This window comes from Lutjanus erythropterus, chromosome 15 (assembly GCF_056507025.1).
Source record: "Lutjanus erythropterus isolate fLutEry1 chromosome 15, fLutEry1.hap2, whole genome shotgun sequence".
Lineage (NCBI taxonomy): Eukaryota > Metazoa > Chordata > Actinopteri > Lutjaniformes > Lutjanidae > Lutjanus > Lutjanus erythropterus.
In genome coordinates, this window is record NC_139331.1 from 37,804,440 (window position 1) to 37,832,089 (window position 27,650).

At 43.0% G+C, this 27,650-nt stretch overlaps 1 protein-coding gene across 3 annotated transcripts; it reads left to right on the forward strand.

The window, feature by feature from the left end:
• Positions 1-27,042, forward strand: kif26aa (kinesin family member 26Aa). Of its 3 annotated transcripts, none has more exons than XM_084736771.1 (12): positions 1-193; positions 5,260-5,469; positions 6,448-6,541; positions 6,627-6,901; positions 9,823-10,006; positions 12,793-12,949; positions 13,814-13,976; positions 14,638-17,830; positions 20,333-20,523; positions 21,998-22,021; positions 23,466-23,616; positions 26,373-27,042. In XM_084736771.1, exons 1-12 carry the CDS (start codon positions 185-187, stop codon positions 26,555-26,557), a joined length of 4,836 nt encoding a protein of 1,611 aa, XP_084592897.1. In that variant the 5' UTR covers positions 1-184; the 3' UTR covers positions 26,558-27,042. The 3 variants fall into 3 exon arrangements, with proteins under 3 accessions (XP_084592897.1, XP_084592898.1, XP_084592896.1); XM_084736772.1 differs by having other exon boundaries at positions 22,001-22,021; XM_084736770.1 differs by lacking the exons at positions 1-193; positions 5,260-5,469; positions 6,448-6,541; positions 6,627-6,901; positions 21,998-22,021 and having other exon boundaries at positions 9,773-10,006.
• The last annotated feature ends 608 nt before the right edge of the window (positions 27,043-27,650 follow it).

Consider the following 27,650-nt stretch of genomic DNA (forward strand, 5'->3'; position numbering starts at 1 on the left):
GGCGGCTCAGAAGCTCAGTCTGTCCCGCAGGAAGAAGTCCCAGCCGGGCCCCGCCTCCTCCCCGGGCGAGGCCCCAGGGCCCCTGCTCTACACCGGAGGCTTCAGCGGGGCCCTGCAGCTCTCGCCGCCCGCCATCCCACCATGCCTCCTCCGGGCTGCGTCAAAGGTCAAGGACACGCCGGCGATGGGGAAGGTGAGACACAATGCCACGATGTTACCCAGAATGCCTTGCAGCAGATCACAGTCCAGATGAGCTGGATCTCAGGCCGCTGGAATCTCATGAATCCAGTCCGATATGTCGGTGGGCGGTGGTCAGTGGTAGGCGGGGGGAGGTCGCAGCAGGGTCATCTGGATGAAAAACCATCCTCTGTTTTCATTCGACTTGTTTCTCACAGTCATCAGAGGAAAACTGTCGCCGTTTATTCTTACTGTCTGAGCTCCATCCATGATGTCACCATCAGCTGCTCTGCTCAGTGGTTTTAATCTTTATGTGGGTCATTTTTGCCCTCAGTCATGACTACAGTCACAATGAGCTCCTGTCTGTCTGTTGGTTAAACTCCCTCCATATATTTTAAAATGGATCTTTGACTTTTTTCTTTCTGCTACATTTTATCAGCTCAGTAAGAAATTTGATTTATCAAACATTATTTATATAACAGAAGTGATACATCAAATGCTTTATGAGAGAAAGAGATACAGGACAACACACAACGACACAAAAACCTAACACAGGGTGAGCAACCTGTGGCTCCGGAGCCACACGCTGCTCTGTCACTCATCTCCAGCTGTTTGTTATGGTTGTAGGCACTTCCTGGACTCACAGCGCACTTGTTTGAATCACAAAAAGATAAAAAACATTAAAAGACAATTTTTCAAACATTATGTTTTATGCCTTAATATGACAGAGACAGCTGACGTGCAGACAGGAAAGCAGGTAGAGAGAGAGAGAGAGAGAGGGAGAGAGAGAGAGAGAGAGAGGATGACATGCAGAGAGAGAGAGAGAGAGAGAGAGAGAGAGAGAGAGAGGATGACATGCAGCAAAGGACCACAGGTGGGAGTCGAACCAGCAGCCGCTGCAGAGGACAGACAGCCTCAGTATGTGGACACCGGAGACGCCTGACACTCACTTTTAAAACAATTAAAACACCTTTATAGTAACAACATGCTCACATTAAAATGTCTCACCCAAAAATGTCTCTTTAGAGAGCAGAGCCCTGACCTTACATACTTATAGTTGACTATAGTGTTATTGTATGATATTTGTTTAACACACATTATGTTTACATGTTTTAAGCACATGTCTATAATTCAATGATTAAGACGGTAAAGTAGGTTGTGGTTGATGTTTGGTTTGTGGTGAGTTAATGTTGAAGCACTTTTATTTGTCCGGTTCAGACACCGACTCTCCACACACACTGTTCATGTACATGTAACCAAAGCTGCAGATTCTGGATTCAGATATGAGATAATGGAGATGAGACTGTGGCTGTTTGTTCACACTGTGGCTGTAATGACCTGTTCAGCCTCTGGAGAACACTGGCAGCTCTTCACACTGTCAGTCTGTGTCTCTTCAGGTCCATCCAGCAGGACGCGTCTCTGCTGACATTATGTCATGTATTTATCAGTGTTTGGACTCTCAGTCTGCTGCTGGCTGCAGATCACACACTCGCCTGTCACAGTCGATCTGCTGCCGTCTGCTCACTGAAGTCATTTAACATCCAACATGTGGCTCAGAGCAGGTCTGACATCAGTCACACTCTTAACCTCCTGACAGCATCAGAATACCCTCAAATTTACCCTTAATTAGCTTCAGAGATCCACGTGTTCTCATTCTATCAGAGATGCTCGACTTGTCTCTGAGGCTCCAGCTGCTGATGGTGGTTTTTACTTTCTGAGCAGAAAAAACAACAACCTTTCTCGTCTACAGATGTGACGCAGCTGAAATTGTCTTTGAACAGATCTGCTGCTTTTATAACAATGATTTTGGGAGAATAATTTGGTAAAAAGTGAATGACCTCATCATTCATCTAGTAATCACAATATCACTCCCAGAAAAAGTCACACAATCTTGAGAGTTGTTGAGCGAGGAGAAACTTACATTTTTTTAAACTTACATTTTATGAAACGGCTGCGACAAATTCTAAATAATTTGTGTTTTCTTGTGAATTCATCCTCCAGGTATTAACACAGGTGTGAACGTGTTAATACCTGGTGTGAATGGGGCTTCTGTTGTTCTCAGTAATCAGATTTTGTCTCATCTCTCTGGGCTCTTCATGATGTAACTTAAGGTCTTTTCAGACAAATCGTTCTTCATCACCTTCCTCCTCCTCCTCCTGCAGTTGATAAACTCCTCATCTGTAGTTCAGCTTTAAAGTCTTTATGAAACAAACTCAAGTCTTCAGGATCTGATCAGAGTTCAGCCTGATTCTCCTTCATCTCTGATCCAACAGCGTCTCCACAAGTCGACGTTTAGATGATTTTTTCTCTCCTAATCGGACGTCTGCTCCTGAGCGGCAGGAGGATCAGTTAATGAGGCACCGCATCGAGGAAGAGGAAATAAAACAGCATTTTAATGAAACTGGAGGAGTCTGCTGCAACTCAGACCTCCTGAATACAGAGGAGAAGGAGGTTTCTGCTGCTCTGAGATCAGATCGAGTCATCACAGCTTCATCACACCATCCCACAGACCTGCAGACAGCTGCTGTCCCAAAACACCGGAGGGGTTTGTGTCATTCATGTGATAACAGACAGGTCAGAGCAGTGTAACTGATGGGGGGAACGAAGGTGATAAAACTGGACAGTTCATGCCAAAATGCACAATCAGGCAGCCAATCAGTGAGCTGGAACTGTTTGTGAACCTGTCAGCACCAGGCCAATGATGTGGCAACAAAAAAAACAACAACTGTCAACCAACATGTTTTATCATCGTCATAAAACATATGAGAGAAAGAACATTTCAGTAAAAAGCTGTTCACACAGATGTGTCCTGGTCCACACTTGAAAGACCGCCTCCTCTCCTGACATCCTGTACGTCCATCACCTGTTCCACTCTGTGCAGAACATGGCTTACATCTTATCTCCAGCAGATGTTTGTGAAAACATCAGCGACCCCAGACCCTTAAATAAATTCACGCTTTTTTGTGAGTTACTGAGTGATTAAAACGCTGTCTGTGACACATTCTTAATGATTTGGGTCTTCTTATAAATTTGGCAGATGTTCTACACCGAGTTTCTCTGTGTAAAGAACATGTGTCTGTTTGTCTCAGTGGGACATCCTGCAGACATGTTTACTTGCATATGGAGCAGAGAGCAAACTTGCAAACCTTGAGACCCCAAAGATAAGGAGGATTTTGTTTCCTGCAATTTCCTGACTTTTAAAAATTTGTCATAAATCAGGAGAAATACAGGAGAAGTGGGATACGAGGAGGAGGGAGGGAGAGGATAATGAAAAACAAGAGAAAATCAGGAGGTGGGCAGTAATGTCATGTTACGTGCATCACATGACTTACATCATAACATACATATTTTAACCCAAACAATATTTTTTTTCCTAAACTTAACTTATTGCCTACCAAACTGTGACCCTTTCACAACATTAACTTCATGACTGAAGGGTACCTCGTGCATCAGTATGAGACGCTGAGGGGCGTGACGAAGACGTCAGTCTTTGATGATGACAACCTCGTCTCCTCTCCTGAATGAAGTGATTTTAGTGGAGTCTGGAGGAGAACCTGGACGACCACCGGCAGATGAAAGAACCCACCAGATCAGGGTTCAGTGTCTCAGCTGCAACACTTTGGTCAGAAGTCAGGTCCCTGTCTCCTCCTCTGTAACATTATCAGCAGACTGTCGGTGCTCATCAAATCCTGATCAATATAAGTGATTGATTTCTCTATGAATGTTCTATAAACACAGAACGTGAGGAACATCACAGACCTGCTGCAGGTGATCAAACAGAACAGAGGTCTGAATGTTGATTCTTCTGTATTTATTGGTGCTCGTTGGTCATAAAGTGAGCAGCTTTACGGAGGCTCATAAACAGTCTGAGAGCAGCACAGCAGCCTGTAAGGCTGTCAGACAGCAAATCAATCTGTTCACAGATCAGTGGCTCGCAGACACACAACCTCAGTCTGACTGAACTTTATAGAAATATGACATGTCCTCATATTTCTTCATTCTTCAACATTTTCACACATTTCTTTTTCCTTCTATCAAACATGATGTCATGTGATGATGTCAACAGCACCACTTTTACAGACATTTGTTGTTTCATGTTCATGCATTTTAAGCTTTTGAGTAGTTTAACGGTCAGCTGATCTTTATCATCATGATGATCTTCATGTGTTAAAGAGATTAAAGGTGTCATTGATCATTTCCTGCTCGTCCCGTTTCATCTCATTGGTTGCCCGGTTGCTGTAATTGTTACTCAGGAATCAAACGTCACACATCTTAGACAGACATAAACTAAACTTTAACTTTGGACTCATCAAAATTTCTAAAATGATTAATTCACAATTTATTTGTTTTGTTTGTTTTTGTTTTTTTTTGTTTTTTATATGAAAATGTTATCAATAAAAAAATTGCATTTTTCCTCAAAAACTGAGGAACTGTCTCGTCTTTATGGGACAGTCATTTTAGGAAAATTATTGTTATTAGTCGATTCCACAGAAACTGTGTGTCTGTCAAATGTTGAGACTATATTCTGGATAAAACCCTGCAGCTGCTGACAGTTCAGCAGCATTCTGTATATTTTAAAGGGCGTTCATGTGTCACTGACAGCAGGTGAGCTGCTTCCTGTCTGAGGAGGTGATGATTCGCTCTGCTGCTGCTGTGTCTCACATTGTTATTGGCTTTAAACTTGACCTGCTCGCCACTGTGATCAGCTGACTCAGCAGCTCCAAGACCGACCAATAAAAACACACCAGAGGCATAACACAATACAGGAGGCTGATCTGAGCTCAGATACATGAGCTGCTGCAGGTCAGAGGCTGGAGGGGTCGCTGGTTTGGATCCCTGTCTGGTCTCTTTAACGTTATAGTCCAGAAAAATCCTAAAAATATTCCTGGGGTTTTGTTTCTCCTCAAACAGCAGCAGCTCCTCTTTTTGTTTCCATTCAGACAATTCATTAATATTTATACCTTATATTATTTTTGAATTTCACATGTTGACTGTTACTGAAGATATTAAAGATGTAATTCAAATAAAACTATTTTTACAGCAAAATGTCATTATCAATGTGGACTTGCTGTCTGTGTCCAGGTCAGAGTGATGGTCCGGATCAGTTCGGTCCACAACAGCGAGTCCTCCGAATCCATGTCCCTCCTCAAAGTGGACGGCAGGAAGAAGCAGTTGACTCTCTGCGAGACGCCCGCCGGTGGTTTCTCCACCGCCGCCGCCCAGAGACGATCCTCCACCTCCGCTCCAAAGACCTTCATGTTCGATGCCGTCTTCTCCCAGGATGCTTCACAGGTGAGATGGGAGCAGGTGTGGTTGACTACTGGCAACGAGACACGTCTGAGCCAGTCTGATCAGTGTGATCAATAACACCTTCAGTCTTTAGCTTCATCTGTATTTGACAACCTGCTGAATATTTAAATTCAAGGCACACAAAGTTTGAGACATCAGCAAGTTGTTTATCGACCAAGGAGAGACTGTGTGTGTGTGTGTGTGTGTGTGTGTGTGTGTGTGTGTGTGAAGAAACATCATGAAGCAGCAGATTGTAAATGGAAACACAGACTGACATTTATAAAAGAGATGCATGCGGCTGCAGAGTTGAGACTGATGTGGTAAACGAGTGAGCCGGAGTTTCAGCTGTGTGACTGTGAGTTTGTGTTCTGAAGAGAAAAAAACACATTTCAGATGCTGACTGTGACTCTTTTCTGCTCTGCATCACATTCTGTGGTGTCTTATTCTATTCAATTCTCTCATAATGTATAATCACATCACATTGTCTTATTTGTTATGTAACATGAAGTACTGGCTCATAATGCAGCATAATGTGATGTGACACGACTTAACCTAAAGCGATGTGCAGTTATAAAACGTAACGGGACACGTATTAAATATTCAATCATAGCCTACATGTGTATATCAGCAATGGCTGTCATGAAATTTCTGCCTTGATAATATCCGTACCGTACTATCTTCATCTACAACCATTATCTTGTAAAATAATGTTGAATGTTATTAACATTACACACCATAACATAACGTCACACAACATCACTAATGTGAGCTTAAATATTGGCAATATTAGCTTAGCATAGCATGACACAGCATTTCATACTGTAATGTGACTTAAGTACTAAAGTATCATATCTTTTTTTTTATTGTATCTCATAATATACAACACAGTGTGCAGTGTACAACCTCTCTGAACATGTAAATTGTAAAGGCACTGTTCTCTAACATGAATGGACAACACTAACTGCATCTTGATCCTGATAGGCTGAGGTGTGTTCAGGGACGGTGGCTGAGGTCATCCAGTCAGTGGTGAACGGAGCAGACGGCTGCATCTTCTGCTTCGGACACGCTAACCTGGGTAACTACACAATACACCACACATACACTCACACACACTTTTTTGACTAGTCACCTCATTGTTACATTGACTCCGCCCTCCCCAGGTAAGACGTACACCATGATTGGTCGGGACTGCTCCACCCAGAGTCTGGGCGTGGCTCCCACGGCCATCTCGTGGCTTTTTAAGGTGATCGAGGAGCGGAGGGAGAAGTCTGGAGCTCGTTTTTCTGTCAGAGTGTCGGCCGTGGAGATCTCCGGTCGGGAGGAGACGCTCACTGACCTCCTGGCTGAACTTTCCTCGTCCTCGTTAGCAGGGGGCCACCAGGAGGCTCCCGGCCCGGCTGTGTCACTGCGAGAAGACCCCCTCTGTGGATCTCAGGTAGCAAAAAACATCCTCCTTCATATATGCAAGAGTGTGAAGCTGTTTTAATCCGTTTGTGTTGCCAGTGTGTGAACAGATTGTAACTTTAAAAAGTCCTTCTTGAGACTCTCATGTTGTTTGAAACATTTTTATGTAAAGAACTTTGGGAAAATCCTGAGAACCTTCTCTTCTACTACCCTACAGAGAATAGGTAACCATATCATGGCATACTGCATTCTGGGTAGTGGTCTCCGTATTTTAGGATACATGTCTTTGTTTACATACTTTCTGTTTACAGCAACCACAAGCACACAGCAACAACAAACACAAATCAACTAGGGACGCACCAATACCAATACCAGCATCGGGTATCGGTCTGACACTGTCCTCACATACTCATACTCAATAAAACTACTCTAATACCCCACACCGATACTGCGTCACGAAAAGTAGCCGCTCCATACAAGTAGACATCTAAAGAACCACCACGATGCAGAGTTCAAGACGTTTGCTGATGCTTACCCTCTTTTTTTGGACGCACCGTCGGCATCAGCAAGTACCCAAATGTATGTACTTGTACTTGGTCTTAAAAAAAAGTGGCATTGGTCCATCCCTAAAATCAACTGGGAAAAAAAAATACAAATGGACCAACTGCAAGATTCATTTCCAAGAGAAGCTGGACTAGGAAACAAAGGAGCGCTACTTCAACATTGAACAGGGAATTAACAGGCCACAAGCTAACCATAACCTAATATTTTACATATATTACCTTTAGTCAATGAAAGATGAAAGATGACCCGTGAATGTAGGTTGACCGGCTCATCACTATAGTCTACATCACAAAAGGTTTATGTCAGAAGTGACATTACCTTTCAGGCAGCTAGATTTGTGAGATTATGTGAGAATCCATTTTGCCAAGCTTTAAGTTACCCATTTGTGTCTGCACCAAAAGTGGTGCAGCCAATCAGTGTCCTCGGAGAGACTACTGACAACTACAGGCCTGGTTTTATGTGTGACAACAGTGAGAAGCATCCAGGCGAGCAACTTGTCTCAAACAAACAATGCCAGCTCCTAAAGTGGTTAGCGTAGATACTGTGACAGTCAGTTATATCAGAACTGGAGAGTATTTCACTGAAAGAAGAACGAAGAACAACACTGAAGGCTTTTCTCCATGAAAAAGATGATTTCACTCTTCTCCCAACTGGCTTTGGCAAGTGTTAGATCTGATTGGTTTAAATTAGCCCATGTTATAGACACATGGTTCATCCAATCACCTGCCAAGTGTTGCTTTCAGGTGCCTGCCCTTTTCCAAACAGTTTCTAAGGATGACTTCCTAGATGGTTCAGTGCAACAAAAGCATTTGATAATGCAGCAAGCGTCCACCATTCAACAATGTTTTTCAGACGTAAACATCACTGCAACGTCCCCTAGTGGTCTCAAGCTTCCATGTCCTAGATTACTGCAATGCCTTGTGTCACTCACTTCCTGTATGCAATGTGTTTTTTTCTCAGGAGAGCAAAGTCAAGACCTGCCATGACCGGCTCGTACTTTTCACCTTCATTGTTTTGTGCTGTTTGGGTTGAGTAGGTTTACACATGAGGAGTGAGACTGCAGAGAGTTGCATCCTCCACAGCACCAATAGCATACAGCAGTTTGACTTGGAAACTGAGTCAGGACTTGTTAGTCTTGACTTGAAATATGTCTGTCTAGAAGTGGGGCTTGATTTGAGACTTGTTGGTCTTGACTTGGGACTTGTTGGCCCAAACTTGGAACTTGACTTTGAAAGTGATTCCAGACTTGGGACTTGCCTAAGTGTGGGGGCTTGACTGAAGACTTGTTGAGCTTGACTTGAGCAGTATCACAGTGTCTTGGGACTTGAATCACAACTTGTCTGTCTTGACTTGGGACTTGCCTGCCTTGACTTAGAAGTTAACTCTGTACTTTCTGACTCAGGACTTGTGGGTCTTGACTTGCAGGTCTTGACTTGGGACTTGGAAAACAATGACTTGTCCCCCTGTGAGATCTCAGTCTTGGTAGTATGGACCTATGGAGTCTTGTTTTCTCTTGTTCCAGCTAATATTTAATTTTTTTACTCGATGATTTACTTTTACAGCCAATCAATTATTAAAATAACCATTAATCATGGTTCTGTCAATAAACAAATCAATTAATCGCCCTGCCAATTAACCGTCCACTCATTTGGTCACTAATTACCAGTGAAACATGTTGTATTTCATGCTGATTTTAGTAACAATAAAGGATGAAGTGCTAAACAGTAAAACTGATGACTGCTGTTAAGATGCAGTACAATGAAACAGCAGCAGTAAGAGATACTCAGTGGGATTCAAACCCACGGCCTCCATGTTTCTCAGGTCAGAGACATCATCAGGTCACCTTCTTGAGTCTCCTCATTTTCAAACCTCTTTTTCTTTGTCTCCTTCCCTTCACTACATCCTCTCTTCCTCTCTTCCTCTTTGACCTCCTCTTCACCCTGGAGACATCATCTCTGTCCACGACTGTCCAATTAGTCCTGATCTTCTTCCTTTTATTCTGATTCAGTCTGTTTTATCTCCCCCGGGTTCCTTCTGTCTGCCACTTTTTTTTTCTTTTTATCTTCTCTCACTTTAATTTTCTTTTTCTGTCTCCACATTTTTCTTCCTTCGTGCAGACTTCTTTTTTCTTTATCAAACCCCATTCTGTCTTATTTCTGCTGTTATCACTTTCTCAGTTTTACCTCAGAGAAACTTGTCAGTCACGTTGTTTTTCATTCTAGATGAAACGTCTTCATAAAGTCAAACTGACGTCTTAATCTCAGCTGTAGAGTGATGTTATTTCTTCTGCTCCGGGACTTTATGGCAACATTACACATCCTATTTACAGTTCCCAAATAATGGAAGTTCATTTTACATTTCTAATGTCTTATTCTTTCTCTACATCAGCTCCAGAACCAGACAGAACTGCGGGCGACCAATGCCGAGCGAGCAGCGTTTTTCCTGGACGCCGCCCTTGCAGCGAGGAGGAGCAGCCGGGCGCCAGGTGACCAGGAGGCCCGGAGAAACTCACACTTCCTGTTCACCCTACACCTCTACCAGGAGAGGCCAGACAAGAGCAACAAGGCAGCAAGTCAGTGTTTGTTTGTCTGCAAATGATATGAAGTGTGACGAGATATTTCAGACCTCATTCATGTTCCTTGTGTTCAGTGGTTGTGATGGACGTGAAACAACAAAGAAGAGATTAACCAATAAGCATTCTGCATTTGTAAAGGCTCTGATTCACATCTCTGATGGCAACAGCTGCTGAGACTCATGGATGTCGTAGTGTTTAGAGCTAGAAAAGTTTTTACAGTCAAGAGCGAGTCCACTTGTGTTCTTTTCAGGTTTTTCAAATGGAAATTCACTTTTAGCAGAAAACAGTGATGTAGGTTAGAGCACTGATGCCCTCCCTTAACACTTTTATAGCTTCGTACTGAATCCCTGCAGTTTGAAGTTTACTTTCTCTCCTGTTGCTGTTTGTACTTTCAGGTTTCATGTTCACTTTCTGCTGATAGGAGTCTTGTTCAGTTACTGTTGATAAAAACTCATTTCCTGTGTATAGTTTCAGGATGAAAGCTAAAGTAACAAAATAATAGCAGACTTTTATTATGAAGAATTTATAGAAAATTAAAAGATATATTAACCAAATTTTTCCAACTAAATGGCTGTGAATATAACCTGTACAGGTTAAAACCACAGACATGTCAACATCAGTTCAATAATAGCTTGATGAAGAAACAGCAGGTTGTAGACACGGCCCCTCAGGCAAGAATAAAATCAACCGTTAGTGGTGGAGCAGCTCTCATTTTCCTTCTGCTGTTCATTTCCAAACACGTAGCTGCTGATTAACTTCAACTGGAGCCGCCACCATGCTCAACAACAACATTAACGAGCAGAGAGGCTACGCTAACGCCACCTCCGCCCACGACTACCTGCCACAGCAAAGACATTTCCACAATTATTAGTGTTCTACTGCTTCCACGTCCGCGGCTGGAATAAATCTGCATGGCTAATGAGGCCTGAAGCTTCAGTGTCCTGGAGTGTTTATAGACCATCCAATATAAAACTGTACACTCAGCCGCTCTCAGCACTTTCTAAATCTTGCTGATGCGGGCGGTTGATCATTCACACCATCATTTCTCTGACTTAATGAAATGAAGAGGCAGTTAAAATGAGCAGAGAGACATCAGACTGATACTGATCTGAATACTAGATCAGAGACAGAGTCAGTATGGTCTCATCTTTTAACACGTTTTTTTTAAAGTTTTGAACCTTAACCTACACAAATTAGGTATTTTAAACATATCCATTATCTGGGTATGTATACATGTAGAATTCATATAATATAAAAATATAAATGTATCCAGTTGTTAATATTATGATGTCATGAATGTGATGACCTTACACTGAACTCCAGGAAGTCCAGAAAGAGTTGCAACTGGACTTCAACCCATTTACTTGTGACTTCACTTTGACTTCAGCCTTTGACTTGAATTGACTTCATATCCTCCCAAAGATCTGGAATTAAATCATACAAAGTATGAAAATCAGCTTTTCATTTCATAAATATACTTTCAGTCAATTTGACACCAGCCAATCAAGTTCTGCCAGTAACTTGGAACTTGTTGGTGCTGATTTGGGACTTGGGGCTTTCCTATCTTACCGCAGCAGTTGATGGTGGTCTGAACTCGGGATCCTGCCTACCTTAACTTAGTATTTTGTTGGGCTTTGACTTGTAGCGTACCTGTCTTGACTTGGAAACTGACTCAGGACTTGTTGGTCTTGACTTGGGACTTGTGGATCTTGACTTGAGACTTGTTGGTCTAGATTTGAAATTTGACTTAGAATTTGACTCAGGACTTGTTAATCTTAACTTGGGCCTATCAGTCTTTACTTGGGGCTTGACTTGGAACTTGTTGAACTTAACCTCAAACGTGACTGGGAAACTGACTGAGGACTTGTTGGTCTTGACTTGAAATCTGCCTTGGAAATTGAGTCAGAACCTGTCAGGTATGATTTAGTACTTGACTCACTTCCTGTGAGTTGGGACATTCCTATTTTATTGTGGGATTTGACTCTGGACTTGACTTGTAGCCTTACCTGCCTTCATTTGGGACTTGGCTATAGCCTTGACTTGTAAATTGACTTATGATTTGACCTGGGACTTGATAATGATATAGGATTTACCTTTCTTTACTTGGGACCTGCCTGCCTTTATTTGGAGCTCAATTTGGGACTCAGGTCCTGACTTGGATCTTGACTTGGAAACTGAGTCAGGACTTGTTAGTCTTGACTTGGTACTTGCTGGTTCTGATTTGAGTTTGACTTGGAAATTGAGTCAGGACTTGTTAGTCTTTATTTGAAACATGCCTGTCTAGACGTGGGGCTTGATTTGAGACTTGTTGGTCTTGACATGGGACTTGTTGGCCCAAACTTGGAACTTGAAACTTGAAATTGAATCAAGACTTTGGACTTGCCTAAGTGTCTTGGGGCTTGACTGAAGACTTGTTGAGCTTGAACTGAGGAGTGTCTGAATGTCTTGGGACTTGAATCACAACTTGTTTGTCTAGACTTGGGACTTGCCTGACTTTACATAGAAGTTAACTCTGTACTTTTTGACTCAGGACTTGTGGGTCTTGACTTGCAGGTCTTGACTTGATAGTATGGACCAATGGAGTCTTTTATGATCTTTTGTTCCAGCTAATGTTTGATTATTTTACTCGATGATTGACTTTAAACAGCCATTCAATTATTAAAATAACCATTGATTATGTTTCTGTCAATAAACAAATCAATTAATTGCCCTGCCAATTAACCATCCACTCATTTAGTCACTAACTACCAGTTAAGCAGGCTGTGTTTTATGCTGTCTCTCAGTGTCTGGTCGGAGTCGCCTCCACCTCCTGGATTTGGGGAGCTGTGAGAAGGACATCAGCAGGACGAGAGAGGGAGGTAGAGGTCAGTGTTTGTCTTTGTCTGCACTTGGAAACGTCATCCTCGCCCTCGCCAACGGAGCCAAGCATATTCCTTACAGGTATGAGCTCTTACTGGGCATTTTAATGAATGCAACAGGGGTCAAAGGTCACAGTGGCCACGCAACAGATGGAGCAAACGTCCCTGTTAGGGGGAGGAGACTGAATTTATTGTATTTTTAATGAGTCTTCAGTCATTCTGAAGTGGTTGATTAGAGTGATGAATAAATCACTTTCTAATGCTGATTGACATGTATTAACTTATTTATTGTTAACTTTTGGTTTCACATGGGACACAAACCCAGATTCCTTGATGAAAGTCTTGTGATTGGGTTTTCCACCCACCCCAACCTGCCTGAAATAAAGAAACAAAGACAGATGATTAATCCATATTGGGGACCACAAGTCAGAGGCATCACTAACCTGAATTTGAGTTAATGATGCCATATTTAATTTTTTTTTTTCATATAAAGATTGCTCTTTTAAACATGCACTGATTCATATTTAATTTTGCAAAATTCCACAAATGTGCATTAATCTTACAGTTTAATGGAAGGATGGATGTTAAGTCATTGGAAATTATTGACATGTTTGGTTCAGAAGAAACCAAGAAAAATGCTGCTTTGTTGTTTTGGTTAAAAAAGCAGCTTAGACTGCAGTATGTAGATTCAGTATTTGATCACTCTGGCTTTAATCCAGCTCTCTTCGATGGCAGGATTTCATGGACATTTCACTCTGTTTCTGCCTACAGATCATATGTAGCATGTAGTTCAAAGTGGGCTTCATTAATGTGAAATGAGAGATCATTTCTATTCCTTTTTGTGCCCAACTGTTGCAGGGGGTAATGAATGGTTTCTGGGCTCCTGTGGGGTTTCTCAAGCCTTTTTTTTTTTGGCTAACGAGGGGTTTCTTGATGTATTATTCAGGGACAGTAAGCTCACCATGCTCCTTAGCGAATCCCTGGGAAACATCAACTGTCAAACCACCATGATCGCCCACATCTCCGACTCCCCAGCCAACTACATGGAGACGCTGACCACAGTGCAGCTGGCCTCCCGCATCCACCGCATGAGGAAAAAGAAGTCCAAGGTACTTCATGTTTTATTTCTTCACCTCACTGCAGTTAAGGATCTCTGTTACAGGTTGAAATAGACGGTTTAGAACAGTTTAGTGATTTATTTGGCAATGAATTCTATCATGATCACATAGATCAGGACACGTTTAATGTCTGTGTGGACTTTAAGTCCCAATAATGATAATAAAGTCCCAACAGTATTTAACTTTACATTAAAATTTACAATTTAACTTTAAATTACAAAGGTTATGGTCTCTGAATGAGTCTGAGTTAATGTCCTGACAATAAAAACCTTCCAGTCTATAATGTAAATCTGTATGATCGGGTCCGAGTCATACAGTCATAATTCAGTGAGTTCTTTCTGCCATGATATGACAGAGAATCAATATGACTGTTCCTATGGGGACGGTAGCCTCTGTGATGAGATGAAAAAGGCTTTCACTCTCATTAGAGGCTGTATTTGTATTTTATAGATTGAAAAAGCCATATGGAAACAAGGGTTACAAGCTTCGACATTTCATTGACATTCATGTTAATCTGGGTTGCAGTGTGGACTTTTTACCTCACATCATATCAACCAAGAATGCCACAGAAATGGATTTGTCTTCCGGTTGGTCACTGTGTATTTCAGGTCTCTTTAATAATGTTAATACTCTGTTGTTTCTCTATTTGCAGTATGCTTCCAGCTCGTCTGGAGGGGAGAGTTCCTGTGAGGAAGGCTCATCCCATCGACCACCTCATCTCAGACCCTTCCACCCTCGGACCGTGGCTCTCGACCCAGACACGCCCCTGCTGCTCTCCAGCGATCCCGACTATTCCTCCAGCAGTGAACACTCCTGTGACACTGTCATCTATGTCGGACCTGGAGGGACGGCCATCTCAGACCGAGAATTGAGTGACAATGAGGGACCACCTTCTTTTGTTCCTATCATCCCCTCCCTGAACAAAAAGCGAGTGAAAGATGCACCCAGGTCTGATGGGGATCACTTTAAGTGTAATACATTTGCAGAGCTGCAGGAAAGACTTGACTGCATTGATGGAAGCGAGGGCCCAGCCATGTTTCGTACAGAGGGCAAAGTAGCACAAGCAGCAGGACTCAGGACTCAGACTGGAGTAACTAAACCCACAGAGGCAATTTCTCCACCCAAATCTGATAAGAACTCCTACAGCTTCGTAGGAAGTACACCAACCACATGCACAAATAAACCCGATCAGGAACAATCCAAATTCCCTGCAGCTGGTGGCCTCTTGGATACTAAACGGACAAGTGCGGATGGGGAGAAACTTTCAGCCACTCCCTTTCAGCAGTGTGTGGTGAAGCCCAGTAGAACTTTTTCCCAGGACTCAGAGCCTGTGGTGCGAGAGAAGGTCTACCTTAAAGGAGGTGTACCCAAGCCGTCGGCCTCACCGTCCTTACCCAGGACATCCAGGGCAGCATCTCAGCCTGGGGAGGTTGTTGGTAGGACTCCTCCTGTGGGCATGAGTCAACAAGCTCTTAGGCAAGGCCAGCCAGTGGGGTCTCCTAACACGGAAACCAGATGCTCCATGGAGGTCAACAATCTTCGGGCAGCTCTGTTAGGAAGATGCCTTGACAGGGATTTTCTACGGACTACCATTACACTGCAGCAACCTGTGGAGCTGAATGGCGAGGATGAGCTTGTGTTCACAGTTGTAGAGGAGCTTCCTCATGGCATTGTCCCAGACAATGGCCGCCCCTCTAACCTGCTCAGTTTCAACAGTGACTGCTCTCTGCAGGCCATAGCTCCTCGCTCTCGCCCTGTAAGCATCATCAGCAGTATTAATGATGAGTATGATGCTTACACATCTCAACAAGGAGCTGTGGGACCTGGAGCCGATGTAGGGACTGACAGCCAGGAAGTGATTTCCCATAGCGGCAACAAGCACTCAACTGTTTGTTCATGGCCAAGAGAAGTGAGTCCTGATTCAGCTGAAATGGAAGGCACTCATTCAAAAAGTAGCCTTTACTTGCGAGACAAAAACATTGCAACAGAGAATGCATCCACAGTAACCTCGCCAAGTATGTTTCTTAAACAGCCATTTCTGCAGCATGGCATCAAGAGCTCCCTGAATGACAGTAGCTATTTCTCAGAGCTGGACAGTAACCATGCTACTCCAAACAAACCCTCCTTTACCAAGTGTCCTCCCTCCCCTGACTCAACCAAAGCCTCTCTCAAAGGTTCTCCCAAGATGAGAGCCAATACTCTAAACACTTCGGTGTCAGCCCAGATTCCTCATCATGCTACCCATTCCAGTCTTCCCAGGAAAACCAAGCCTACCTCATCTGCAGCTGTGAGCTGCAGCAGACAGGAAGGCAAACATGATGACTTTATGCTACAGGGAAGCAATGACCTTGATCCCAGAGAGGTTGAGTTTCTCTCTGCAGGTAAGCCACCAAGAAGTGGCATTAATAGTGTTCCCTCTAAGAGGCCTGGAGGGAACAGTAACAGTGTACCTCGGCCACCAAAGGCACAAGTGTCTTCTTCAGGTCAGAGGGTTGTGGATGGTTGTGAGAGGTCCAGCAGCAGGAGAGGAGACACTCTTATCAAGATGCCACGACTCACCCGAGGTGCAACAACTCTAGGAACTGTTTCTATTCCCCAGACTTCTGAATTGAAATGGGGTCACGAGGGCACTTCAGTAACAGGTACCCTGAGGTTTTCATCCTTGGGAAAAAAGTCAAATGGGCAGAAAAGCAGCATGATGTCCAAGTCTGGATCTGGAAATATTTCTCCTCCTGGTCCACCTGTCAGACAGTTGAGCCAAGAGCAAAAGACAAGGACTGCGCTATCTCCAAGTGCCTTAAAAGCAAGCAGTGATACTGGAAAGTCCTCATTCTCTAAAACATCAACTTCAGAGGAAGAATTCAACATCAGGCTCCGGGCAGAGTCCTTCAGTCACAGGACTAGTGTGAAAACTGAACATGGTTCTGCCAGAGTATCTTCAAGCCTAAAGACACGTGGGGCCAAAGCAGAGTCTTCCAGGTACTATGGGAGTCTGATGTCTCTGGAAAGGTGTGACAGTCAAACCTTAGCTGGGTCTAAGCCTGAATTGTTCAGGGACAACAGTGGTGCTACTTTAGTAGGTAACAGCAGGTCCAACAGATCAGTGCCAAGACTCGGGGTTCCAGCCTCCACCTCCACATTTGCTTCTCCTTCCCAAGTTTCTCCTGGTGTCTTTGCAACTACAAGCAAACTTGGGCAGGTCAAAGGCAACAGCAGCTCACGAGCAGCAGTCTCTGGTGGATCAAAGGTCCGAACATTGTCTATCAGTAGTTCCAAAAGTCCAAGCTCCTCCCCTAAACCTCTTGATAATGTAGCTGGACGCAACACCAGCAACCTACCTCCAACTGGTAAGTCTCCAGCTCGGTCAGGGGCAGGAGCCAAGATGGGAAGAGGCACCATCATGGGAACAAAGCAGGCCATCAGCAGGGCTGCTAACAGCCGAGTTAGCGAGCTAGCCACTGGGAGCCAAAGGAAGCAGCTCAACAGGGGACCTGGAGCATCACGAAATGATAGCACTGACAGTGGTACTAGTAGTGTCAGTGGGTCACCAATCAACACGCCACTACCATCACCTTACAGCAAGATCACCGCACCGCGGAAGCCACAGCGCTACAGCAGTGGGCATGGCAGTGACAACAGCAGCATCCTCAGTGGAGAGCTGCCACCCGCCATGGGTCGCACCGCCCTATTTTACCATAGTGGGGGTAGCAGTGGCTACGAGAGTATGATCAGAGACAGCGAGACCACCGGCAGCACCTCTTCAGCACACGACTCCATGAGTGAGAGTGGAGTGTCCTCATCTAATAGAAGCAGAGTCTCTAAATCACCCAAGAAGAGAGGAAATGGTGAGTCCAGTTTGCAAAGATAGAAAAAGGTGGCACAGATTATTTGGTTATATGTTAAAATTGATGTATGAACACAAACAACTAACATATTTATCAAGTTGGGACACACAACTGACCAATTACTGTGACCTTACCAACCACACTTTTAAGTTTTAATTTTACTCAAAAATCTAAAGGCCTGCCGCAGGGCCTACCCCTTCAGGTGACACTCTTTATTACATGGTGCTGCCTCACACCATGTAAATGCAACATCTTGATGATTTTTGTTTTCTTGAAGTCATGGCAAAAAAGTGAAGGTGTATTCATAAAGACTTAGGAAGACAATAATAATGTAAAAGACACTTCATTCTTACTGTGTTGTTTCATGCAGTCTAATTAAACATCCTTCCAGTGAAATGAACAGTTGAATGGTACATTGCTTTATGTATTACTGCCACAAAGAACCGTGGGACAGCATTATCTCTTTTTCATTTGTTCAGGACGGTCCAATGTCTCCTATGTAAAAGGAAATCAGAAAGGATTCACTGAAGCACCTTTCCTCAGCATTTAGAGAATTCAACCAGCTCTAACCACGACTGCCACTGAGATACTTTGGGACCATTTCATCCAGTTTACAATCTTCCAAAACAAGCCTGTTCAACCGCAGCCAGTTTTATCAGTTGTGGAGCTAAAAATGTAATTTTCTCCTAAGGGTGGTGTTAGAGAAAAGGCCCTCGTCATTGAAATCTAAGATGGTTCATTGATGCTCTACGTAGCAAAAATGTTTTCAGGACATTTCATGACAATGAACAGTAAACTGGAATTCATACAGGAATTTTAGTTTCACAACAATAAGAACAATAAGTGTCTGCAAATGTCTTAGCAATGGGACCACTTACAGGCCTTTGCCACCAACATGGTGCTGGTTCCATTCTCATGGGGTGTGTCATGTTTTCCAATGTTGCATTGTGCAACACCCTCCACTGATGATGCATCCTCAATTATAATGGTTCTGCTTAAAATTTGTGGGCTGGTGCACTAGATAGACCAAGTTTCCAAGAAACTGGAGTGGAAATGGTTCAAAAAATAGACTAGACTGACAGATCAACTGACCTTAATTTACACTGCTGCAACTGAATCATAATGAATACTTTGGTCATACTTTGGATAATTCTACACCTGGTACACTGGTCTTCTCACAGTAGCCAACTGAGATGTGAGGGCTGTTTTTATTACTTTTGTTACTATTGTCTGCTTTTGTTTTCAGAGTCAAGCTTGTATTTTTATGGGCATTAAAAGTCATAAATTGTTAATGAACAAACCAGCAGCTCATGTAGATGAATGTTGAAGTGAATACTCAAAAGGTAAAGCTGTATGACTTTTTCATCTTATCCAATTATTATTGAAATTAGGTTTTATATCATCAAAGTTAATGGCAGAAGTTTAATGCTTAAATTTGACATTCAACGACTTTTTCTCAATGTATTGATTCAGAAAGTGAAAGAGCCATAAAAGTCGTCTCTTCTGAAAGCTACATAGAGAAATTAACATATTTATGACTTCTTCCAAAGTGTGCCCACATCCATCACAGTGTGTGATGATGGGATGAAAGCGGCTGTTCAATATAATATTTTTCATGAATGCTGAGCACACTGAAGAGTACAGGTATTACTGCTGTGGGAGCATCTATCAGAGGCTGCTCTCCTCCCTCATATTTCACTGCATGAATTTATCTCTCGTCTCGGCATTATCGTTAAATCTACATCCGCGCACATTATCTGGGACGCTGTTGTAGTGTATTGAGCCTCGGTGCTGTTACCTTACAGCAGCTGATTGTGATTCATGCGGCTTGTTGGCAGCAGCAGCACACAGGTCAGGCAGCCTGATGCATATGGAATCAGCACTCGTGTGATCTGCCTGCCATCAGTCTGTGGATCTTGGCTCGTTTCCGCCTCATGAATATTTCATGAAGCCGCGGCATTTCCCGGTGTACATATCCAACTCCAATTATCACCCACACACCCTCCCTCCCCATCCACTACACAGCACTCTACAGCATACACACCCACACACACACACTCCTCCTCAATCTGTCACATTTAGTCCCCACTCAGAGACCCACAATGTTTTTAATAATCAGTAATGGCTTTTTGTTTGTGGTGCATGCTGTTGCTTTTGGTTTTACTCTTTGTTGTTAAATTAATTTGTACAGCATCGATCTGACAGCCACGAGTACAGAGTCATTAAAATTAAGATGGAGGTCTTTAGGTTGATGGGAGACGTGTTAAAACCTTATCAGCAGCATAAATTGTTGCTGACACAGAACGAAGGCATTGGCAGCTTTAAACTGAGTGAAAAGATGAGGCTAATTAAAGATAATGAGCTGTCTGTGTATCTGCCTGCCAGCTACTCATATCATGAACTAAATAAAATGTTATTTCAAAGATCTGTTCACCTCAGGACAGAACAAATCACTTTCTGTTAGCGCATTTTTATTCATTTTATGAATTTTTCTTCCATTAGGTTTCCAAAGGCGCCGTCTGATCCCTGCTCCCCTCCCGGACACCTCCTCCCTGGGCCGGATGGTGGGGGGTCAGTGGGTGGACCTGCCACCGCTAGGCGGGACACTGAAGGAGCCCTTTGAGATAAAGGTGTACGAGATCGACGACGTGGAGCGCCTGCAGAGGAGAAGGGAGGTGGTGACGGGGTCGGAGGTGAGGCGGGTTCCATCTGCTCAGCTTTCTGCTCAGGAGAACATGGAATAACTACCTGCTGAATCGTTTCCAACTCTTCACTTCAGTTAGAGGATGAGCTGAGTCAAATCGCTGTTTAATCAGTTCACCTGTTTTGGTGCTGTGTAATGTTCGCAGTGAGAAAACTGCAGAGGCTCATGGGAAAATGTTCATTTAAAAGAAGGAAGAAATATTTTTTATCTTGTTTGTTCATTGACCTTTGGTTAGTGGTGGTGGACTTGACATTCGCACATATTCCAAACATGGGTTAAGTTTGAAAGTGGCGTGTAGGGCTGAGTATTGATATCCAATACCTTTTAGGCATCAGTTGAAATAAACCCATACCCAGTAGTATTGAAATGCCCTAGTTAGATGATATCTGCATTCATTACCTTTTGTTCCCAGATCTAAAAAACATGACTTCTCATATGGTTGTGGTCACAGCCATTTTTAGCAGTATATAAAGTAACATAACATAACGTAACAAAACTGTGTTCAGTAAAGTACCTTGAGCAGTATGAGATACCACTGCTGGATTTTGCAATTTAAACCTTTTCAGGTCACACCTTCCAGAAAAAAAAAAAAAAAATCTGTATTCCAGAAAGTCAGTGTAATGTTTCAGACTCTGTTGGAAACACCAACACTTTTAACTGTTTAACTGTGAAGTGACTTACATTTGTTGAGCTGTTTTTCTGCATATTTTTGAGTGTTCATCCCTCATCCCATGCCTCACTGAAGGTCTTTAGATGACTGGTGTTTGGCTCTCAGTTTGACACAACATTTTATTTTATTCTCTACAACCTCCAGGCTAAGAAACTAGATTTAATGAATGACATAGTAGAGCAGTTTGAGCACTGTAAAAGGTCCCTGCTGGGTTTAGGTCATGTTTCAACTTACAAGGTCAACTGAACTGCATGATCTGCAAAATGTGAAGGAGATACCGAGCCACAAAAGATGAAGCTGGATCATAATGGAGCATCAGAGACTTAGTTATTATTCATCTCGAGAGTGTCCTGATCCCAAATTTTAAAAATGAGCTTTTCTACGCCTTCAGTTAGCTTCACTGGCCTCAGAATCACCAGTCCAGCCGGAGGGCAGACTTATCAGCAACTGAGTTTATCACTGAGTCAATTACAGTTTAGTCTTAATTGGTTTAGATGTGAGTGATGGCTGCAGACGGAGGAGGAGGAGGAGGAGGCAGAGAAGGAGCAATGCAGTGATGGATGAAGCTTTTGGCCTCGGCTGGTTGGTCTTTACGGCCGTCGCCTCTCTCAGTGTTAACGGGTCATTAACCTTCAGTGTGTCGAGGGAAGGAAAGACATTAATTCAGCTGCAGGGAGAACTGATTTATTTCCAATTAGAGAGCGATGATCTGCACTTCATCTTCAGAGAGTTACAGAGTGTGACGTGTTTGATAAATTCTCTGTTTTCTCTCTGTGCTTCTGTCTTCTCTCAGCAGCCGTTCCATGATGTGGAAAAGGTGAGTTTGTTACCAATCAGCAAACTACTTCAGTCTTCCCTTCATGGTTCTTAGTTCATATCCATTGATTTCAACACAAATCAATTTTCATTTACAAATTCATTTAGCAGATGCTTTTATCCAAAGCGACGTACATCTGAGAGTTAAGACATGTAGGTGCCTGCAGATATAGTAGACAGTGCATAGCATGTATCAGATTTTGTATTTATTTATTTATGTATTGTAGTCTTTCAAGTGCAGAGGTGTTCACAAAAGAGCTGGGTCTTTTCTTAAAGACTGAGAGGGATTCAAAAAGAGTTTGGTAGCTCATCCCACCACCATGGAACTACAAAAGAGGAGAGTCTACCTGGCAACTATGGGTCCTGTTGTGGTGGTTGAATCAGGCTTGGTGTTTTGAATTTGATGCAGGCAGCGACTGAAAGGCGTTTGAACGTAGGTTTGAATGTACATGCAGAGAGGCCTGGCAGTAAGGAGCTGCAGGAGTCGATGTGTGATGTTACAAGAGCCTGAACCAGGAGCTGTACTGCATTCTCAGACAGGTAGAGTCTGATGTTCCTGATGTTGTACAGCAAACATCAACACAACATAGAAATCGAGGCCATGTAGACCTTTGGATGTTACAGATTTAATATCAATATCTTGACCGTGGAATGAGAACAGCAGTGGATAATACATCAGTTTTAAATCTGTGCTGAGTGTCATGAAATTATGGAAAATTCTTGTCCATGTACAAATTCCATTTAAATTTTGTGACTATTTCACAAACAGACAACAAACATAATTTTGCAAAGAGAGTGTGTTGAAATAGAAATAGTATGTGCAAAAGAGACGCTGTTATTTTATTGATTGTCTGCTGGTGAACTTTATTTTGGTAAATGCATGGGTATTTGCTTTTTGTCTTGCTAAACACAACTGGTACTTCCATTTCCTCTGTTTAAATCTCAATAAAAAGGACAAAAAAAATAAATAAATTGTTTTATGGATGGAAGTGTACATGACAAATAGCTGCATCAATAAAAAAGAGGCCTGACAGCAGGAATAGAGCCATTAATGTGCCTCAGTTCAGTTGGAACGTCTTACCTTAAACACCTGTAATTAAGTGAAGCTGAGAGGCGACACTGATCCACCTCTCTGTCACCTGTTCGTCCTCGGCTGTCCTTAATCCCCCATGCGGCGTTTGTCCCACAGATTAAGTCTACGGCCAGCAGATTAGCGCCCATGCTAATTTTATCTCCGGCTGACTTCTAATTAAATCCAGCAGTGGGCACAGATTGAAGTCTCAGAGCAGGTTAGCAGCCGCTGGTTCCACTCGTGGTAATCCCCCTCCACCCTCCACCCTCCACCCTCCACGTCGGCTGTATTAACCGGCCGACACTGACATCACAGACACTCTGCCGGGACACAGGTAGTGTTTGCACTGACTCTGTGTTTGTTTGGTCCTCAGGGTCTGCTCTATTTTAACGCCCGGCTGAGGATGCTGGAGAAGAGGCAGCAGCAGATCAGAGAGCTGAAGAGCAAACACGAGAGGCTGAAGGTGGAGCTGGAGGAGGCCAAGAGTCGACTGATGCTCCACCCGAGCAAATGGAGCGGAGAGTGTAAGTATAAATAATCCAGTGTTACATACAGGTTACCGAACAGAACAGGAACAGGATGATAGAGACCAAATCAGATGATCCAAAATACATTTTTCATCTAAACTGAGGGTAGAGGACAGAGAGAGACATCCTAAATGTCCTCAACACTAATATCTCCCTAAATTTCATCACCATCATTGAAGATGTGATATGTAATATGACTGATTGAGGTTTTAAGAACCAACAGTCCACTGACAGGATATTTATGTCACTTACTTTTCTTTTTGAGAAAAGGTTTCTGTTTTGGGAGACAGAGGGTTTTTGATTATTGATCATCTGAATAAACTGTTGATCAGTCAGACTTGGTCACACTGATGTTACCAAATTATTTACTGATTGAAATGTAAAGTCTGATATTTTATGTACTCACTCATTCATTCAGTGTGTTAAAGTTTCTGTAGTTTCAGTGGAATTTCAGTGTAAAAGCATAAAATGCAGGATGAAAAACTTGTGGGTTCAAAATTACAGACAGAGATGCAACAACTTCTACCTTTAAAGTTACACAAAGAACTGTCTGTCAAGGCTCATACTGACATATTGACATGTTTGGCTGACATTAGCTCCATGCTAAATCATTTGGTAAATCAATAAGGCTGAAAACTCACTGTCACTATGTTTTCATTTTCAAACACACCACAGTGTCCACATTACCCTGGAGTTTAAGGACACCGAAAACAGAGACGTTTGGAAACTGCTGGCCCCTTTTCAGGTTTAAACTCCAGGACTGTGTTTTAGTCTGGACAGGCAGAAACAATGATGCAAACACTCAGGTGCACTTCCTGATTTTGTCTTGTCAGTCATGACATGTCATTACCTGATTCATCACACTTCAGTCTTCACACAGTTCAGCAGGAGTATCCTGACAAGTTGTTTCAGTCATTAATATGAGTATAAATAATGGAGTCATTTCGATGCACCGCTGTTTGAAAGTTTGCTGCCATGCATTAGCTGCTAGCTTAGCTTGCAAGGTTAGCCTGCTGTTAGTGCATTCAGCCTCCGTTTTTACACACAAACCAACATATAAGATACAATAATGGAAAAGTACACAATGTCATTGACGATGTTTTAAAAACAGGATTAAATGGGAGGATTATGTGAAGAGCAGTCATGTTTTATGTCCTTTATCTGACTGTTTCCTGTTTACGCTGCAGGTCCAGCTGATATGAGTTTTCAGGCATGTTAGTATAGAGATAATTCCTGAAACCGTAGTAGAGTGGATGTATGACTTGTTTCGGAGTCAAGACTCAAAATTTAGGACTTGGGACTGACTTGTCACTTGCAAAACAATGACTTGGTCTGACCTCTGGTTTATTCTTTGACAGAGGAGCTTCACTAAAACTGGACAGGGACACACAGCTAATAAGCTGTGATAGGTCTGTCTGTTTTGGACTCTGTCCACTCAAAGCTCTGTCAGGTCCAGTGTTTCCAACAGCTGTCAAAGGAAAGTAGCTAAAGCCAGTTTGAAAAGTCAAACAGCTCCAAACATGATTTGAACCACTGGATTTCAATCAGTCTTGAGTGTTTTCAGTGGTTCAGAGAGGACCATGTCTCTCTGCAGTGTTTCAGACTCTGGAGCAGCAGCTTTGTCCCTTTTTAAACTTGAGTGCATTGAGCAGCTCCTGACCCCAAACACAGAGTGGACAAACAGAGAGTGTTTCCAGCTGAGAGCTGCCGGCGGCCTGAAGCATCGCCTGTTAAACCCTCATCCTTTGCAGCTCAACTCGCTTCATTATGCTTCTATTTCTGGCTCCTCGGAACAAAGGAAACAGCTCGCGGTGCTCCGGGGTGTTTGGAGAGGAGTCTGTTGGAACAAACTGTGAAGACAAACAGCCCAGAGGGAGAGGATTATATTTACATCTTTTTATTATTCCACTGTCAGCGGGACAAACTCTCAGGTCACCTCAAAGAAAAGAAACACTCGACTCTGCAGAAAGAGTGAAAGAGTCGGCCGGCTGCAGAACGTGTCCTCAGATCAATAAGACATTATTTCATCTCAGCCTCATGGGGTCAGGTCTGATTCTGATTGGCTGTTGGTCAGAACTCATAAATCACACACTGCTTCCCCTCATGAAGTTACAGAGTCCTGGTCAATCATCATCAGTATATCCCAGCATGCCCTGCACCATCATCAGAGACTGTTAGTTCACTATCAGTCATAATATACTGTCAAAACACTGTCAACACACACATACACACAGTTTCCATCACTGCTAAACCCACTTACATGAATTCCCTGGAGGCTGAGTCAAGTTTTCAAACCTGATGGCCACAGTTTGAATCAAATCTCAAACAAACATGAGTGAAGCCAACTGGCTGCAGAAGCTGCCTGAGAATCATCATGTTTCTCAGTTTCCTTCAGTATCGCAGTGATCCAGTGACAGTTCTCTGTATCCATGGCTACACTGCAAACAGGAGCTGCAAACAACTCATTCAGGACTGTTGGACTGTGGAATTAATGAAATATTAGCAAATATTTGATAAAGAAAGCTCAAGTTATGGACTGTGTCTGTAAAGGATCTAAATTCTTCTCCCCCACTGGCAGATTTTGTTTGTTTGTTTGTTTGTTTGTTTGTTTGTTTGTTTGGATCAGTTGTGGTTTTGTTGACCACTTGTGGCCTCCCGCTGACAGGATCTCTGGTTTTGCTCATTTTTGCTCATAAAAAGTCTAAATGTTCTGAACACTAACCCGTTTCTTTCTGTCTGTGTCCTCCCTCCAGTCGACGTGGACCAAGACCTGGACCGGGAGTCCCAGGAGTACCTGGAGGCTCTGGCTCAGGCCACAGCAGAGCTGGAGTACTGTGTCAATCTCTGCAAGTCCCGTGTTATGATGGAGACCTGCTTTGACATCGCCGTGACGACAGCTGCTGGTGCGCAGGGAGGACAGCAGGAGGTAGAGGTATGAGAGGAGAGATGGGTATGGAGGTATTAAAAGAGCTGGATACTGCACCGCCAGGGGTCGCCCTCCTGAGACCCCGAGGCTGTGACAGCATGTCGGACCAACAACTATTGGATGGACTGTCGAGAAGTTTTCCATAAGAGAATCAAAACTCTCCCTCCTCCTCCTCAGAGTGAAAACTGAGTGACAGGAAACACTGATTCTGATTCCAGAATAAACGCCCATAAATCCAGTTAGAAATCAGATAAAAAAAGAGAATCATTTCATCTCACTTTAAAATAGAAGAAAGGGATTTAAATGAGAGACAACCAGGAGCTCAGTGCGTCTGTAGTCATTACTGAGGGAAAAAAATGACCCATATACAGATTAAAACCACTGACCAGAGCAGGTGATGGTTAATGTGTAAAAGTTTTATATAATGAAACGTGTGCACAGTATCATCAGCTCCGAACTGTCCAGTCCATCAGAATCGTCTGCTTCCGAGCTCATCGCTTCCTATAATCTTAATCTTTAATTCTTTAATTCTTTATCTAATCTTTAACAGTTGCTCATCGTAAAACAGTGAGGTCAGACTTGCAACAACAAGGAGTCCTGGAGAGAAACGGTCCAAAGCATGGCTTCATTTCACAGGAGAGCTGACAGCAGTGCCATTTCACACTGTGTTCACATGCAAAGATTTTAAAACTTCTGCGCTGAGGCTGAAAACATTTGTGGACCTACGGTTTTTGCACACAAAAAACTGAGCAATCAATAAGGGAATCAATTAAGAATCAAACTGATAAGCAAATCAACAGTGGTATTAGTATCAATAAAATCTTACCAGTTCCATTCTTAATGACATCTCATACAGGCCGAGTGTGTTTGCAGTGGGACACAGCAGAAAAGCATTAAGCTCATGAACTGTAGTGAGCAGGTTTTACTGAAAAGAATGAACACCATCTTGAAATTTAGCATCCAGTTCTTCTAATATATTCATGACAACCAATCAGAGGAGAGAAGAGATGAAAAGGACAGGCTGAGAGACGAACAAACAACCACTGACATCATTTATATCAACGGACTCTTTCACACAAAGTCAAACCTCTGAGAAGTCAAACAA